Below are 16236 nucleotides of genomic sequence, written 5' to 3'. Positions count from 1 at the left end.
TATATATATATATATATATATATATATATATATATATATTTTTTTTTTTTTGTCACCAATCTGGAAACCTGACACGAGGTCCATTGGATTGGACACAAGATTATGTCCATTATTAGCAAACTGCATCAGTAAATCTGCAGACAGATGTAACTACCAGGAGTGTACGGCAATCATAGGACAGTTTGAAACAGACATGTTGGATGTCGCACATTAGGTTCAACATAAACGTGCACAAAATAGAGAACGGCAAGTCGCCTAAACATATCCCCCACTCTTTTCCTCAATATGCTAAATTTAGACCTAATGTCATTTTGGCACCCCGTCTTATGATGCAACTTGGAAAAAAACAACCTTTAAATGTTTCTGAACACTTACTTTGACCTCAACTGGGAATGGAAAGATGGGATTTTTGAGGAAAAAACCAGCTGTGAATTCCACTGCACTTATACGCTGCAGCAACATGGGTCTACAGGGAGGAAAAGTACAACTGCTCAACAGATGAACCATAAATGCTGCATTAGATACTTTGTCTGGAGTGTTTTTACAATGTGGGTTAAGACGGGGTGTAAAGGTTCATAAAACCTCATCAAAAAAAATTAACCTCATAGAAAATGTTATAAAAATTTTTTTATAGTTTCCTTTTTCTGTAATTATTATTATTCATTTGTTTTTATGTTGACAAGAAACAGGAACAAAAGCACAAAAAAATAACTAAAATAATAACAAAGCTTCAAATATTTTCAGTTTGTTGGGAACCTCGAGATCAACCCCAAGAATTTACACAAGTCAATATATTGTCAAAAGTATCTCTCCTAAGTCATTTAGATTCATCCATTTGGGATAAATTCTGTTTCCACTTGATCAATAGCAGAACATTGCTACTACAACGAAAGATGCTAATCTTATAAAGCATAGTCTATTTGTACCAGGTTATAAAATATCTATTTATGTTTTAAACATAGCTAAAGTTCAGTCAGATTGCATAGAAGCCTGTAAACATATATTTTCAAGTTTTGCCACTAACATTTCACTGAGTTTGGGTCTTAACTTTGACTAGGCCATTATGTCACATATTTAACCCATTTTATAGAAGATGCTTCCTAACGGTAAATCTCCAAGCCGTCCTCAAGTCTTTTGCAGCTTCTACTGCTAAGCTCTATCCATCCTCACTTCCACTTTGACAAGCCTCCCTGTAACTGCTGATGGAAACTATCCCCACAGCATGACACTGTCACCACCATGCTATCTAGCAGACCTCCATGTTTCAAAGAACAGCTGAATTTATACCGAGAAATTACACATAAGAGATTAACTAGAGAAGGCAGATGCTGGATTTCATTCAAGTGAGGAAATTTTGTAAAATTATTTGAACTTTATCTCAATTATTAGGCAAACATCATAATGTTCTGATAAAATACACTGAGGTTTCCCTTCATGGAAGAAGGTAGGGACATTTTTACAAATTTTAGAAGATAAATTATTTCTCTTAATAAATACTGAATGAAATGAATGCATGTTTTCCATGTATTTTTTTGTCAGCTGCAGTGACAGCAAAAACATTTAAGATAAACTATAGTTGGGAGTTAATCCTAAATATTTAATTTCTGACCTAAAAAGGCACCAAAAAAAATTGCCATTCAAGGAAGGCTTTCTGAGATCTCTGCATGCAACATTTTGACCTTCTTTTCTGTTTTTCACAGTTTTTGTGTGTGTGTGTGTGTGTGGGGGGGTGTGTGTGTGTGTGTGTGTGTGCGTGCGTGCGTGCGTGTGGAGTACAGACACACAGAAGTATGTTTTTGTACAACAAATCTGTCTTCGCTTCAGTTTAGGCCCAATGAGGACATGAATTTTCCCTCAGCTCTGAACAAACAGTCATGAACTTTGCAGAACCCTCGCAGCTTCGTCGGACCATGCAGGCCCACGAGCGTTTTAGGAGAATTTATGACTTCAACTGTGTGATGATTTCAAGAGTTTCCCCTCAAAAACACCGTTTTGTGTTTACATCTCAATATTATAGAGAGGTTTTGGCGGAAAAGCTCCTTGGTGAATAAAGGAAACCTTGATTCTCAGTAGCAACGGAAATTAAATTAGATACACCCTGTTTAGGCGGCTTGCCTGCATTCCTTAGTGACTATTTTGGTTCCTGCGCATTTCTCTTTTATTTTAGGCAGCACCTTTTACAACTTCCAGAACCTGTCAAGTGTCTCGGTGAAGATAACTCAAAATGTCTTCGCTGCAAAACATCTGAACGTTAAGATTTCAGAATAAAGCTTGTGAGTGTAATTAATGGCGTTGTGGAGCAATAGCTTAAATTACACAGTTTGTAAAGGACGTCAAACTGTCAGAGGAAGACTATTTCTACCTCACATTCATCTGTCATCATAACCCCGTAGTGAAATATATCAGACTGTTACTCAAGCCCAACAAGGAGTTCATATAAAGCTCAGTTAGCTTTGAATATCCCAAAACAGACACCTCCTCTTGACGACAACGGACCATTTTTGTTGAACTTTCAGTATCTTGTTTCCATAAACATGAGCAGCCAAAAAAAAAAAAAAAAAAAAAATCTGATGACCAAAAAACAGTCGCGAAAGCACCAGGGTGTAAATATCTCTAGGCAAGACGACGCTTTCTTTTATTTTTATTTGCAACAAGTTTACGAGTCATTGAATCTTAATCAGGGCAAAATCATTTAAAAGTTTGACAGCATGTGAAAATGAACCACATGTAATTAATTATTTGATTATGTTCTGAAAGATACATTTATAGAAAATATTTGAGATGTTTCTTTCCAAAATGCTGCCACCAAAGAACGCCTCCAGAAAACATTACAAACTACTAACAACTACTTTCATTAGACAGAGAGTAACTGCATGGCTTCTGGCTGTTTTCATTGAAAACAACTTCCTGGGTGTTAAATACCATCAGCAACTCCAGTGGCGGATATTATGACCCCGTTCTGGAGTCGGATTTGTTTGGCTTAGCCAACCAACAACAAATGACTCTCCAAATAGAAATGCTTTAAGTAACCTCTGGAAAAGATCTAGTTTTTCCTAAATAACTTCTGAATTATATTTGCAGAATTATGTGACGTTTCATCTTGAGTTCAGACACAAGGCGTTATTGCTGATCTTAGGCGATGACTGTGACAGCTGCTATGATGAAGCCGTGGTGTTTCACATGGTTCAATTTTTTGCGTCTTCGGGAATTTTCCCAAAGAGCTTTCGAGATTCAAGATTTAATGGCCTTTGTTTTCTGGTCACCTCAGAGACGTTAAATGGCCTCAGATTTTCTGGAAAAATCTTCAAATATTCTCCTTTGGTTGGGATTCCTTCCGTCTCAACAATATTCCCAGTTCTAGACACTTTAGACCCACAATCGTCTTTTACTGTGGATACCGCAAGGCCTTAAGAGACACTTCTCACTAGGTTTCTTTCTAGGATCTTTGAAATCTTCTGCATCCTGCGGGCTTGTGTTGAGAGACTCTCTATTTTACAAGGCTTGAGCAGCACAATGTAAAAGCACATCACTGTGCAAAAGTGCGGCGTCTGATTCTGCCGTTCTTCACTGGAAGCTACGCAGAGTGTATTCATTTTACTGACTACGTCCTCCTTTCTCGTCCACTAAAAACACGCTGGTTAAGTTAAAATGTTACTTTAAGTCCAAGTCCGCCAGGTGTTTGAATCATTTTTGGCTAAACTGCTTAACATGACTAAATATGAAAGAGAAGATTGCAGCTTCTTATCTTTCCATTGCTACATTTCCCCTCATCAGCCGCATGTTGCAACAGGAGAGATATAATTTCCTGATACTGGGATCTGCCAATCAATGTGAATTCATCAGCTGTGATGCATCAAACTGAAACATAATCTAATTTTTATAATTACTCCGCACCGAAAAAAAGCCCCCCTATCAATCAAGTTTAAGATTCGCAGTGTTTACCACATAATCCCAGCATTAAACCCATTTCATCTTATTAAACAAAACGTACAACTGCGACTGATGAGGATGTGGTTAGCATTTAAATTAAAATCTTCTGCATGACTCCACCACTGAAAACCCTGACTCATCTGCTCCTTTTTTTTTTTTTTTTAAATGTACGCTCTTGAGTGTTTTTTGAGTAACATCAATCTCAGTGAAAGTTTTGCGGCCTTTTGTTAAGTGTTCGTGATGTTTAAAAAGAATCCGACTGTCAGCTCAAGGGAACGGAACGGGAGACCTTGGGCAAAAATAATGTATTCACACGTCACCGAATGAAGAGAAAGGTTGCCAGGATGGCGCTTCAGCAGCACTTTGGGAAGAAACAAAAAAAAAGAAAAAGAAGATCTTTTATCAAATGTTCTTCATTTACCTGCTGTTACAACTTACTACATAACTGATGTTTGAAGTAACCACTACAGTTGCTGCAGGTATCATTTGTTAATTCTCTACAATTTATCGAGTTTAAGTATTTAAACCACCAACGGCTTTCAAGCAAAGAAACACTCTCAGCTATTGACCTTTACTTCTAAAGCCAGCCACCGGGCAATCTTTCTGGGCTGTTAGGCCAAATGCGAGTGGAGATTACTTTAATCCTGAATGTGCAACAAACCCCACAGAGTCAAATTACTGATGATCTGCGATTGACTTCCAGCCCGGCTCACTTTCTCTCTGGAGAGGCTCCTCAAGGTTCAGGAGTTCAGACTTTCAAAATACAAAGAAATGTTTGCTTTCATCTTGTTTAGTTAATTTTTTGTTTACTTTAAGACAGAGAGCTGCGGTGGCCTAAATACAGACCGACTGCTAAGCAAACCCTTTGTTAATACGTTTATTACTGCTACTGTAGCCCTGAGATTTTATAGTTAAAAACTATAAAGCAGGACAAGTGCGAGGCAAATTCAGCATTTTGACAATGAATCGTGACAGTGACAGATGACGTGATTTTATTGTCAGTTTACGCAAGCACATTTCTAGGTCCTGAACAAAGTGTTTTGTTTCCTCTTGCTCAGAAAGGAGCAGGTTCTGATATAAATCCATTTTGGGGGGATAAAAATGTTGCCAGCAAGCCCACAGGGGTTAGATTTAACACAAATTGTAAATTTGCATTGTTGGAAAATGAATAAAATTGACATTTTAATTTATTTGCACATGATGAAAAGCAGTAAACTACCCCTGTTTGAAGGAAGTTTTTTTTTCCCCCAGTGCAAATAATCCTGAAAATATGAATTAAAATTTTGATAAAACAAAAAGGTTTTCTTGTTTTCTGACTTCTTTCTGATTTTTTTTTATTATTAAAAAAGTGTGTTCTTTTTTTCCTGTGTAAGTCTGATTTGTCATTTTATATTTGTTCAGCAGCTGAAAACTTTTTTATTCATATGCATATTATTTTTTTTCTTATGACTTTACTATGACTCAAAGACAGTTTTCTTAAACAACAAAGGAAAGAACAAGACCACATTTAGTAATTTCGTGAAGACTATATCACATTTTTAAAAGCTCATTACTTGTAATACAACCTATTTTCCTTTTTATGTGTCTGGATGAACACATTTACAAAGTGCAGCATTCGATCTTTGTAAATGGTTATAGTGAGTTTGGCCATGAAATGTTTTAAACAGGGATTAGACTGATGTTACAACAGAGACTTATGCAACATTAAAAAAAAAAAAAAAGTTTACATAAACATACTCAGACTTCAAACACTCAAAAATTTCAACATAAAAATGTGGAGAGCGCACTCGTAAAACAAAGTTTTTAAGGACACACAAAACAATTTTCTTGCACGTCGTTGCACTTTTCCTATCATATTACGGAAATATTTTATAACTGTTAGTCGTTTCCAAACTCTGCAGCTTTTTTCCAACTTCAGAGCAGCGCAGATGCCATAAAGTCATTGTTTATCCACCCGAGATTCAACTTCTCTGTTTTTCCTTCACCCTTTGCACCCTCACAGCTTAGTTTTACACCACAGCTGGCCGTGGTTTTCAAAGAAAAAAAAGATAGAAAAAGTCACTTTTGTTTAGCGTCACAAAGAAAAGAGGAGTGTGAATGTCCTTCAGAAAGTGGTGGAGACTAAACTAAGCTAAAAGACACCAATATCGCCTGTACATTCCCACTAAACGGCGGGCCAGCTAAACATTTAGGCTGCACTTATTTGTCACCTCAAAGAAGAAACAGATAATTAAATCAGGCGAGACATGTGAGTATGATCGATGTCCACAAGTCTGATGTTATCCTTGGGTACAATTTCCAGACTCCAATGGGAAACCACTTTCCTCTGTTCAAACAATTATATGCAAGTGCAAACAGAATAGGAAAGTGTCTCAGAAATGAAAGTTTTTTGTTTTTTTATCACGTTTTAATTTAGTTTTTTTTTTTTGTTTTTTTTTAAAGGACCAAATTCAGGGCAGAACTGTGGTGAATATTTTAGTAGACCAGAACAAATGCAGAGTTTTTGAAACATGGGACACAAATGAACTGGGAGACAGACAAAAAAACAAAAAAAAAAAGTAGAGAAGGACTCCAGGAATAAACAATGAATATCCAGGAGCTTAAATACTGAAGAGCGTGAGCGCTGACAAGAGGCAGGTGGCTGATTAGAAACAGGGTGCAGCTGGGAGAGAAGGCAAACAGGCAGACTGATGCAATATGAATGATAAATTGAGACAGAAAGGCTGAACTAGGACTGGAAGAAGAAGTAACGAATGAAAAGAATATTAGGAACCAAAGAGAAAAGAACAAAACAATGTAGACATTAAATAAATGAAAGATCATGTAAGACAAGACCTTTGGAGCAATACTGAATATGTCAAAATGATAAAAATCATGAACTGAATTATTAAAACCTTTCGAACGCCACTCAATAAAACACAGACATATTATTTGGAATATGATGATGTAGTGGAATTGGCTACTTTTTCATCATGCTGTTCGTATATCAAGAGTAGCAAAAGCAGAGTGTGAGGTAGTTTCAGTTTTACAGAAGCAGGTAAATCCCATTCAGGACCACAACTTGTCACGATGACACACACAGAGATGTGAAGTGGGAAAAAAAAACAAAAAAACAAATCAGCTTGTGACAGCTGATAAATGTATGACTGAATTATTAATTTTGAGAAGAGATTTTCCCTCAGACGGCATCAAATTAAATTTGCAAAGCTGATACAGCATGGTAGCTTCAGTTAGAACGACTTCAGTCTAAACATTTTCACGAGCAAGTTCAAAAAAAGTTCAGCCCCAGAAGCTCTAAAAATAAATGTAAATTAGACTATTCGGCACTAGAATTTTAAATTGGTTGGTGTAGATTTTACTGAAAACAATAAAAAAAAAGTGATAAATTATTCAACATTTAACTGCATGTTCTGCAGCAAACCTCAAATCTCTTGCCGTATAAAAACACAATAATGAAATAAACTGCCCATGGTTTATGTGCAACAAACGTAATGTAATTTCTTCAGAAGAACTTTGGCTATAAATAGAAGAGGAATAATTAGATTTTTAATTCCTAACTTGATTTTCTTTCTATTGACACAATAACAAACGCAAACGACTGAAGAGACCTCAGAGACCTCGGGGACTTATCAGGCTTAAGTGCTTCAGACGTCAGTAATTCAGCCTCGATTTTAAGATAAGGCCTTTTCCTCTTTTCACCGTTTAGGGCTGACAGAGACACTTTTTCACAGTTGGGTTTTTCTTCTGTACTTTTCCGGTCATATTGATTTGATCTTCTATGAGCATTTCCAGCTTTAATAACTTCTGCATCCATGATCTTTTTTCCTTGATCTTTTTAAAATTTCACGTGTCTTCTCACTAATTTATATGCTCATGGTAATTTCTGCAAACAAAAACAGGATTTGCCCACAGGGTAAAAGTGGAGAGAAGAAACTGGGTGTGAGAGAGACGCTGATTTATAGTGCTGTGAAGTTTGCAAATTTCTTGTGTTTTTACTGTCTTCTCACACTTAAGTTGTTTCAGACCCATAAGCACATTTTAATATCAGAGAAAGATCAGTGAAGTGAAAACAAAATGCAGTTCTTAAATGACGATTTCATTCATTGACAGAAAAATGTGGATATTTTATATATTACTCTGTATAAGAATATATAGTATTCATTTGACCTTAAGCTAAAGCACTCTTGAATTACACAGAAGTCCACTTCTGACCAATGGTTTTCAAGTGGCATAGTCAAAGTCTGGACTTTTAAATTTATACTAAATGCTGTAGGGTGATTTTAAACAGGCAGTTTATCCATCCATTCATTTTCTATACACCCTTATCCCTCGGTGGGGTCGGGAGGGGTGCTGGTGCCCATCTCCAGCTATTGCTCTGGGTGAGAGGCGGGGTACACCCTGGACAGGTCGCCAGTCTGTCACAGGGCAACACAGAGACAAACAACCATGCACACACACACTCACACCTAGGGGGCAATTTGGAGAGGCCAATTAACCTGATAGTCATGTTTTTGGACTGCGGGAGGAAACTGGAGTACCCAGAGAAAACCCATGGATGCACAGGGAGAACATGCAAACTTCATGCAGAAAGACCGGGGCTGGGAATCGAACCCAGAACCTTCTTGCTGCAAGGCAACAGCTCTACCAACTGCGCCACTGCGCAACCCAGGCAGTTTATGTAAAAAAAAAACTCCAATATGACAAAATAAAAACCAGTTTTCACAATACTTTGATGACATTATTTACCAACATAATCAACATAATCTATTATGAGGTTATTGGGCCTTTGACTTTTACGTAGGTGTTGGTTTGAATAGCTTACTTCCCTTAGTGAATAAAATGATGGTTTCAAAACTGTGTTTCGGATTTACTTGGATATTTGTCTGACATTAAATTTAGTTTGATCATCTGAAAGATTGAAGCGAAACAAAATGAAATATTTGTAAGGGGGTACAAACTATTTTTCCACAGCACTGTAAATCTTGGATTTAATCTGCTGTGCCTCATTTTTTTACTGGGAGGATGCGACAGCCAGGACTTACTGGTGGTGTTGTATCTGACACCATAAAACATCTTGGGGCAGGGCCGGGACACCATCTGGCCAGCGCTGCTCCTGGGCCAGCAGGTGCCAATGCCATCGATGGAGGTTTCGCAGTAGATTCCTGAGCCTGAATGATGAGGGGGAAAAATAAAAAAAATACAAAAAATAAAAAACGTCAGCAGCAGTTGTGCATACATTTTCGCCTACAAATAGACATCACGAAACTGACAATGCAGCAGTCGTGTTGGAAATAAGCCGTGGCGCTGAATATCCTGCTCGTGTGTGCACAGGTTTTAATGATTACTCCTGTGCTTTGTTTCGCTGAGCCGAGAACATCGTCTCCGGTGCCCGATCTATTTCCAGCACAGCTCCCCCGTCTTTGATGTTAGTTTTAATAATCTTGGTTTGTGCCTAACTCGGCTCCCCTGCGTGGTATTCCACAGTGACTCTGCTTTGTAGTGACTTCGTGGGGAATCGGTTTAGCACGTCTGAGAGGCGTAACGTGTCCGACTCACCGCTCCACTGGCTCGTGGTGTTGCTCAGGGTTTGGTTCCAGGAGGCGACCAGGGACTGCACTGCAATCCAAAGAGAAACAAGCTTCATCAGCAAACGCAGTCTTCATTTGCACTTTTTATTCAAGGTTATAAAAATCTTATTAGATCTTTCTCAACAGCAAGAGATGAGAAGGAATAAAGGGTGGCGGTAAACATCGGTGACGGACCTTTCCTGGAGCAATTCCAGGACGCTACCTGCCAAATATGAATCTAGACGTGCCCTGAAGGTCAGGCCATTATTTCTGCAATAACTCCACAGGATTTGGATAAAAAGAATCCGGAAATAAGGGATCCTCCCCTGGGGCAAAAGGTGGCACTCAATATTGAGCTTTCATCACCTCTTCCTGTAACTAGTGTTTTCACACGTATGTGGTGCGAAAAACACGAAAAAAAAAAAAAAAATTCCTAAACATAGACAAAAACAAAACAAGTTGTTGCCTGAAACATGACTTTGCAATTTCAAAAGTACTAATATGACCGAAAACATGAAAACTCTCTAAGGGACAATGTGATATTAGATTTTTCATCAGAATCTGTTAAACCTGAAAAGCTTGAAAATCTAAAAAAAAAGATAAAAATTTGAAAAATTCCCATCTGTCTTGCCACCATTTCTAAGAGTACATTATTTTTCACACATAGAAAGAAAACACATAGAACTTCCATATGTGGAAGACAAAGTCATTTATTTATCGACATCATCTTGAAGATACACTCGTAGACACATTGATAAAAAAAACAAAAAAAACATTGTCAATGAGATATGTAGCTACTTATTGGCAACAGAAAAGGTTGGAGGGAGTCTGTTTGCTACAAAATGTATCTGAGAAGGAAACACTCATTTCTCTCTGTTAACAATACATTTTGCCCCAGATTTTTTAAATAACTGGAATGTTAGATTTAAAACAATGAACCCAGAACTAAGGAATGAAAGCTCAACATAATTTATGCATGGTAGTCAACAGACAGACTTTTGAGGTGACCTTGGTTATTGTTTGTGAGCATAAAGTTTGTCAGGTGAGAAAATGCTTCCCCTTACAGATTTTACTTCTCCTGCATCGTCTGTTGCTAAACACCTAATGGTTTCTGCAGACTGCATGAAAATGAATAACTTATCTCCAAATGCTCCCCTGTGTGTTTTGCCCCAAAAGCTAGCTGCAGCAGCATCTTTATTTTCTCTGTGTCTGAGCCAAATAAATTGGAAAACAGAGTCCAGCTGTGATCTCTGTATTTTAGCTTCCCTTCCATCCATCACACACATTAGTTTGAAGTTCATTTTTACGGCTAACCTGAAAAGAACCACCTGAAAACAGACTTGCCGTACATAGATTAAGTGGTAAAACACAGTCTTCGGGACATTTCCAGGCGTACATGGTGCAGTAAAGTCAAACCTTCACATGTACGATGACAACCAGTTACGTGAAAAAAGTTACACTTGCACAACCACTGGATGGCTTTCCAATTACACCACTGCGTTTAATAGAGAGCTTTTAAAGTTCTCTGAAGGGTGCCACTTTGTTTTGTCTCCAAGACAACTTTTGGTCTTTCAGACAACTTTTCTCCAGAATTCCTCCTCCTCATTAATTAAATTGGACTATAAATCTTCACTAAATGAACCAATGTTAAAGACGGAGTGTTTTGCATCACTAATTTTCTCTGGTGTGGCCTGTGCGTATTTTGCATTGCGCAACAAGCTCGACGCTTCTGAAAAGGAAAGGCCGTAAAACTAATGGTATAGGTCAGGAAATTAATAGTGCAGAACTACTGTCTGAACATTACTGTTTGAAGTTATTGAAGCATCATACATGGGCTTCAGCTGCGCGTGACATTATACGGCAATATAAATAAATTGGGTACGCAAGTCATTTAACAGCTCAGACTATTTTTAAGTGGAGATATTTAGGGCTATAGGAGAGCTACGCCATCGTGTCTCAGCATCATTCTGCTGCACAGTGGGATGCATTGTGTGGTTTAATTTGGAGAATTGGATGTCCCTGTAATCCTGCCAATGTGGGTGTTGGATCAAAAAATGGGTCGTTGAGGAAAGGCACCGATAAACAACCATCCTGGCATTTAGTTTGCAGGAATTATCTACTTGTTCATTATGCATCATCTGTCCATGAATGGAACATTTTAGCACCTCCATGAGAAAGCACAAAAAAAAGTACATAAAAGGCATTTCTTTCTTTAAAAGCAAGCACACAAATTTAGCGGTGTAGCATTTTTGCAGCCAAGAGAATATTTTTCATGTATTTAAAATAAAAACCAGTGTGTCGATAAAGAGAAAAAAAATTATTTTCACATATTTCCTCCTTCCAAATATTGATCTCTAGCTAATCAGTTGGTGATGCTTATTGTGACAGCAGGATACTCTTTAGCAGCAGTGGTAATATTTGCATATCTGATTTGAAATGAAACTAACATTTAGAAGTACAGACTGTGGTATTTTTCCTCAAGGTTATCATATGGTTTGAATTTTACACCAGACTATGCTTATGGAAAACAAAGACTTGTGAATCCAGTTGGATCAACCTGGGGCATTTTTGTTTTGAAAAAATAAAAATAAAGAGAGAGAGAAATATTTATATTTCCTGCTTTTCCTCAGTCTGTGAGCTCTACAAGGAAATTAAATAATAAAGACAGACATTTTGCCAATATTCAAGAGGACAAAGTTGAGACTGAAGATGAGGTTTTGGCATTTAGAGGTTATGGACATGAAAAAAAAAAAAGAGACGACTGGAAATCAATTTAATCCCACAAGTGTTCTGACAGTCAAGCAGCTCAAACACTCAGGTCTGACAGCTCTGGGAAATAGCTGCTTGTAAAAAAAAAAGAATGAAAAAAAAACAAAACAGACTGCAGTGTTGTAATAAGAGTCGAGTTAATGCTCGTCTTCGACTTACATGAGACATTCCCTGCCAGCAGAGCTTCACATGTCAGATCTGCTAAGGAGGCCGAGGGGAGGAGGCTCACAACGGCAAACACCTGCAGACAGTGAAGAGGAGAGCGACAGAGGTCAGGCTTAATCACAGAATCAAATATTAACATGTCTTCTCTCTGACCAGCTCAATGAATCTTTAATTCCTTTACAGGAAATAAGATTAAACTAAACCAAACCCAACGACCTTTTAGGACCCCTGAAAGAAACATAAGATCCTCCTGCTTTCCCCTTTTATAACTATAACAGTTATAAAATAATTGTTTTGTTTTTTTTTATCTTCTGACTTCAATCTGATTGAGAATTTGTGGACAGAGCTACAGATTATGGCGAAATACCACATGGACCGCAAAAACACGAGGGGCGTGACTTCGGTAATGACAATAAAGACATTTGTATTGGTTATTATGGTTTTAATGGTTGCTATGGAAAGTGTAGGAATAATTTTGTCATTTTTGTACTTCTAATTTAATAATTTAAAACAAAAAAAAATGTAAATAAAAACAAGAACTATTTACAGTGCTGCCTTTTGGTTGTTTCCATGGTTGCAGTTGGTAGCACTGTTGCCTTGCAGCAAAAACAGGTCCTGCAGCATCAAATCTCAGTCTGGTGTTTTTCTCCATGGAGTTTGCATGTTCTCCCTGTGCTTGTACGGGTTGTTTCTGGGTTCCTCATGTCCTTTAGGATGTTTGGTCTTTCCAGACTGCCACCAGGTACGAGGGTGTGAATGCATGGTTGTGTGTCTCTGTGTTGCCCTGTGAGGAACTGGCGATCTGTCCAGTATGCTAACCCCTTCTCACCTGATAACTACTGGAGAAAGGCACCGACCTCCCACCACCCTCAGAGAAAGAGCAGATACAGATAACAAATGGATTCTTTCATTTCTTTTATATTATTTTTAAAATCTCAACACTTGTCTCAATATTTTTGCTTAATAAAAAAAATAGAAACTATTTTTTTTTGGCAATTACTCCTAACCTTTAACATCCTAATATTTATAGAAACAGGGTGGGAGAAGAATCTTACATGGGTTGTACTCGTTAATTCAAAGCTTTTCTTTGTTTGCGCATAATTTTGGCATCGGGGTATTTTGCATCTGCAGATGGGAAAGAGAAACATTAAAAAATGCACATAATTATAATACTGCGGCATCCTCCGTCAGCCATGTCTCATGTGACAGAGTTGTGTTTCCACCAAGACAGCAGCATGAGATAAACAGCCCTCCTCTTTCACACAGAGGGATGGGAAACAACAGAATCTGTATTTGTGGTTTTACTGAATGATACCAAAGAGGAATCTGCTGTTTGGATTAATATTGCATCTGCACTCTTTGATCCTAAATGGGTTTCCTTCGCTTTGGACAGGGGGCCGAGCTGGAAACAGTTCAAACCAGGAAGCCTGGCGACACAATAAGAGGGGAGGCGAGGGAAGGGGGGGGGGGGGTCGCGTTATGTGTCGCACTGGAGACATCTGGAAACCACTGATTCACAGCCAGCACACATGCAGCTCATGTTGGTAGCGATTTATAACACAAAACGAGACAGTCATCAGTTTGGCTTTCTTATCCCTCTCCATCAAATGCCAAACTGAGCTACACCTTACGACTGTCCAACAGTTTCCTGAACACAACCGGTCGGCTACGGTTACCCTATAGAGCCCAGGTTTCACTTCCTCCTTGAATAAAACATTCCCATTGATAATTTATCATTCGAAACCTTCCTTAAAATAGAAAATGATGGTAAAGTAGAACTTTAAGTTGATCACAGCTCATCAGTTATTTGTATTTAGATGCGCCGTCCTTTGATCAGGGTCGTGTTCATAACAGACAGTGTCAACGGCGTGAAATACCAAAAGGTTTTCATCAGGTCACATTATGGAAAAATGCTGGTGTGCCCCAGATTTCAGAGCAGAGTTCATAATGGCTTGCTGCGCCTGCTTTCACGCTCCCGTGAATCCAGACAGGTATCAGAAACATACAGTAGCGACACTTCAAAACAACAACCAGCAGAAACAGGAACATAAACAACACAAGACTGCAAGAAGAACCTTGGATGTATGCCTCTCTGGGCAGGAAAAGGCATCTTGATTTTACCATTTTCAACCTTAATTGCAGATTTGTGGTTAATAATTACTTGAACAGGTGTAGGTGTGTGTGTGCGTGAAGAAGTATGCACAGAATCATTTTCATTTATTTTCAGCATACTGTAGACAGTGTGCAAGGGAGTAGTAAATAAAGTTACACCAGAGCAACAAATAAAACACTTACAAAAGCTGAACATCAGCATAATTAAAAACACTTAAAAAGTTATGAAAGAGGATTACAGCTATGGAAAACAGACTTCAGGGTAAAAGATGGGGAAGTAGCATGAAACTTTAAGTCATTTTCAGAATCTTACTTCTGGTCAGATGTTTACATGCTCTCAGTATCATACAAATTTAAGATTTTTTCCACTATTTACTTAAACATTTGAATTGATGACAATCTATGGTGGATTTCTTCTAACCAACTCAAACCCAGAAAATGTCCTTGCTGAAATGTAAACACCCATCCTCCACTCCTATGTGCTTCATGTCTCTTGGGTAATTAGCAAGATGCTTTTTGTAGCCACCAAGAACCATCCGACCTCCTTCAATAAGACGTGGCAGGAGACGTGATGAATCTTGATCAGTTTGTTTATATTCACACTACTTTTGCCGTTCCAACAAAAATTTGGCGCCAGAACTGTTTGGCTGATTTCCAACAAAAGGAAACGGAAGTAAGCTAAAAGAAGAAGAAAAAAAAAACATGTTTTTTTTTTTTTAACAGATGGTAATGAAAAAAAAAAACAAAAATCTCAACCCCTCCCCACAGCTCACTGTGCAAGCAGCAAATGCTTTGTCCACCCACAATGTCACTTTCCATATGTTAAGATGAAGAGCTTTAGCCATCTGGCTCAACCTGCAACGAGGAATGTGTTTATTGCACAGATCTTTTGTTGAAAATGCATCAGCACTTTAGATGTCTATTTTATTTGTTCTTGGTTGTTTTTTTATTCATTTTTGTGTCAGAAAACAGCATGGAGATGACCTGGAATGACCCTCACCACTGCTTCCAAACTTATCTTTGTGGAAAACTTGTAGCTTACACTTAAAGCGAGGGTCAGTCAAGGAAACTAAATTAAATTATCTCTACTAATTCCTCCAAGGAGAATTATCACAACCTAAAATGATGCCAGTAACTCATCAGAGTACTAAAAGCATGTGGTTGAAGCACAACTTGCTAAATAGCTTTTAGCCAACTGTTAGTGAGGGTGTTAGTATAAATTTGAGCTTCTATGTATAATTTAGACCTTTAGGAAAATCCATAATGGCCTGATTCAATTCTTATTTTTAGCAGTTGTTGTAATTGTTAGCTGTATAATCATTTCACTTCAAAAAAAGAACATCTGAACTGCATCGTTAAGAGCCCCAAAGTAGTTTGGCATTTTTTCCCATTAAAGGTGTCTATAAACCTCTTACTGGATTCGTTTCATCTCTTTAGATTCAGTACCAGCAAGAGCAGGTTAAAATACAAAAACAAGCTTTTCTTCTACTTAGGTTTTGCTTACCAAGCCCTGGAGAAATGAATGTCCTTTTAACGAAAATAAGAAGAGGACAAAAAAAAAAAAAATCTGGATGAGGACGGTCCGGGCCAGACGTGACCCCAGCTGAGAAGCTGGCCCCTCGCCAAAATACGCATCGCCTGACTCCAGAGGAAAAGAAAGGGGGGGGGGGCATTTTCCTTCAAGAAACTGGCT

At 38.1% G+C, this 16236-nt stretch overlaps 1 protein-coding gene across 1 annotated transcript in view; it reads right to left on the bottom strand.

Annotated features, from left to right (window-relative positions):
- Positions 1-16236, bottom strand: part of LOC106938846 (corticotropin-releasing factor receptor 1-like) — an 82043-nt gene that overhangs the window by 54977 nt on the left and 10830 nt on the right. Inside the window, exons 2-4 of the mRNA XM_015021036.1 lie at positions 12426-12507; positions 9487-9546; positions 8973-9098 (exon numbers count right to left, since the gene is read on the bottom strand). Of these exons, the coding sequence (XP_014876522.1) occupies positions 8973-9098; positions 9487-9546; positions 12426-12507 (268 nt within the window). The remainder of the gene's footprint in view (positions 1-8972; positions 9099-9486; positions 9547-12425; positions 12508-16236) is intronic.

Source organism: Poecilia latipinna, unplaced genomic scaffold (genome assembly GCF_001443285.1).
Source record: "Poecilia latipinna isolate Pla-1442-1.1 unplaced genomic scaffold, P_latipinna-1.0 Scaffold84, whole genome shotgun sequence".
NCBI classification, from domain to species: Eukaryota; Metazoa; Chordata; class Actinopteri; order Cyprinodontiformes; family Poeciliidae; genus Poecilia; species Poecilia latipinna.
The sequence above is the reverse complement of the archived record's forward strand: the minus strand, read 5'-3'. Positions and strand labels throughout refer to the sequence as shown.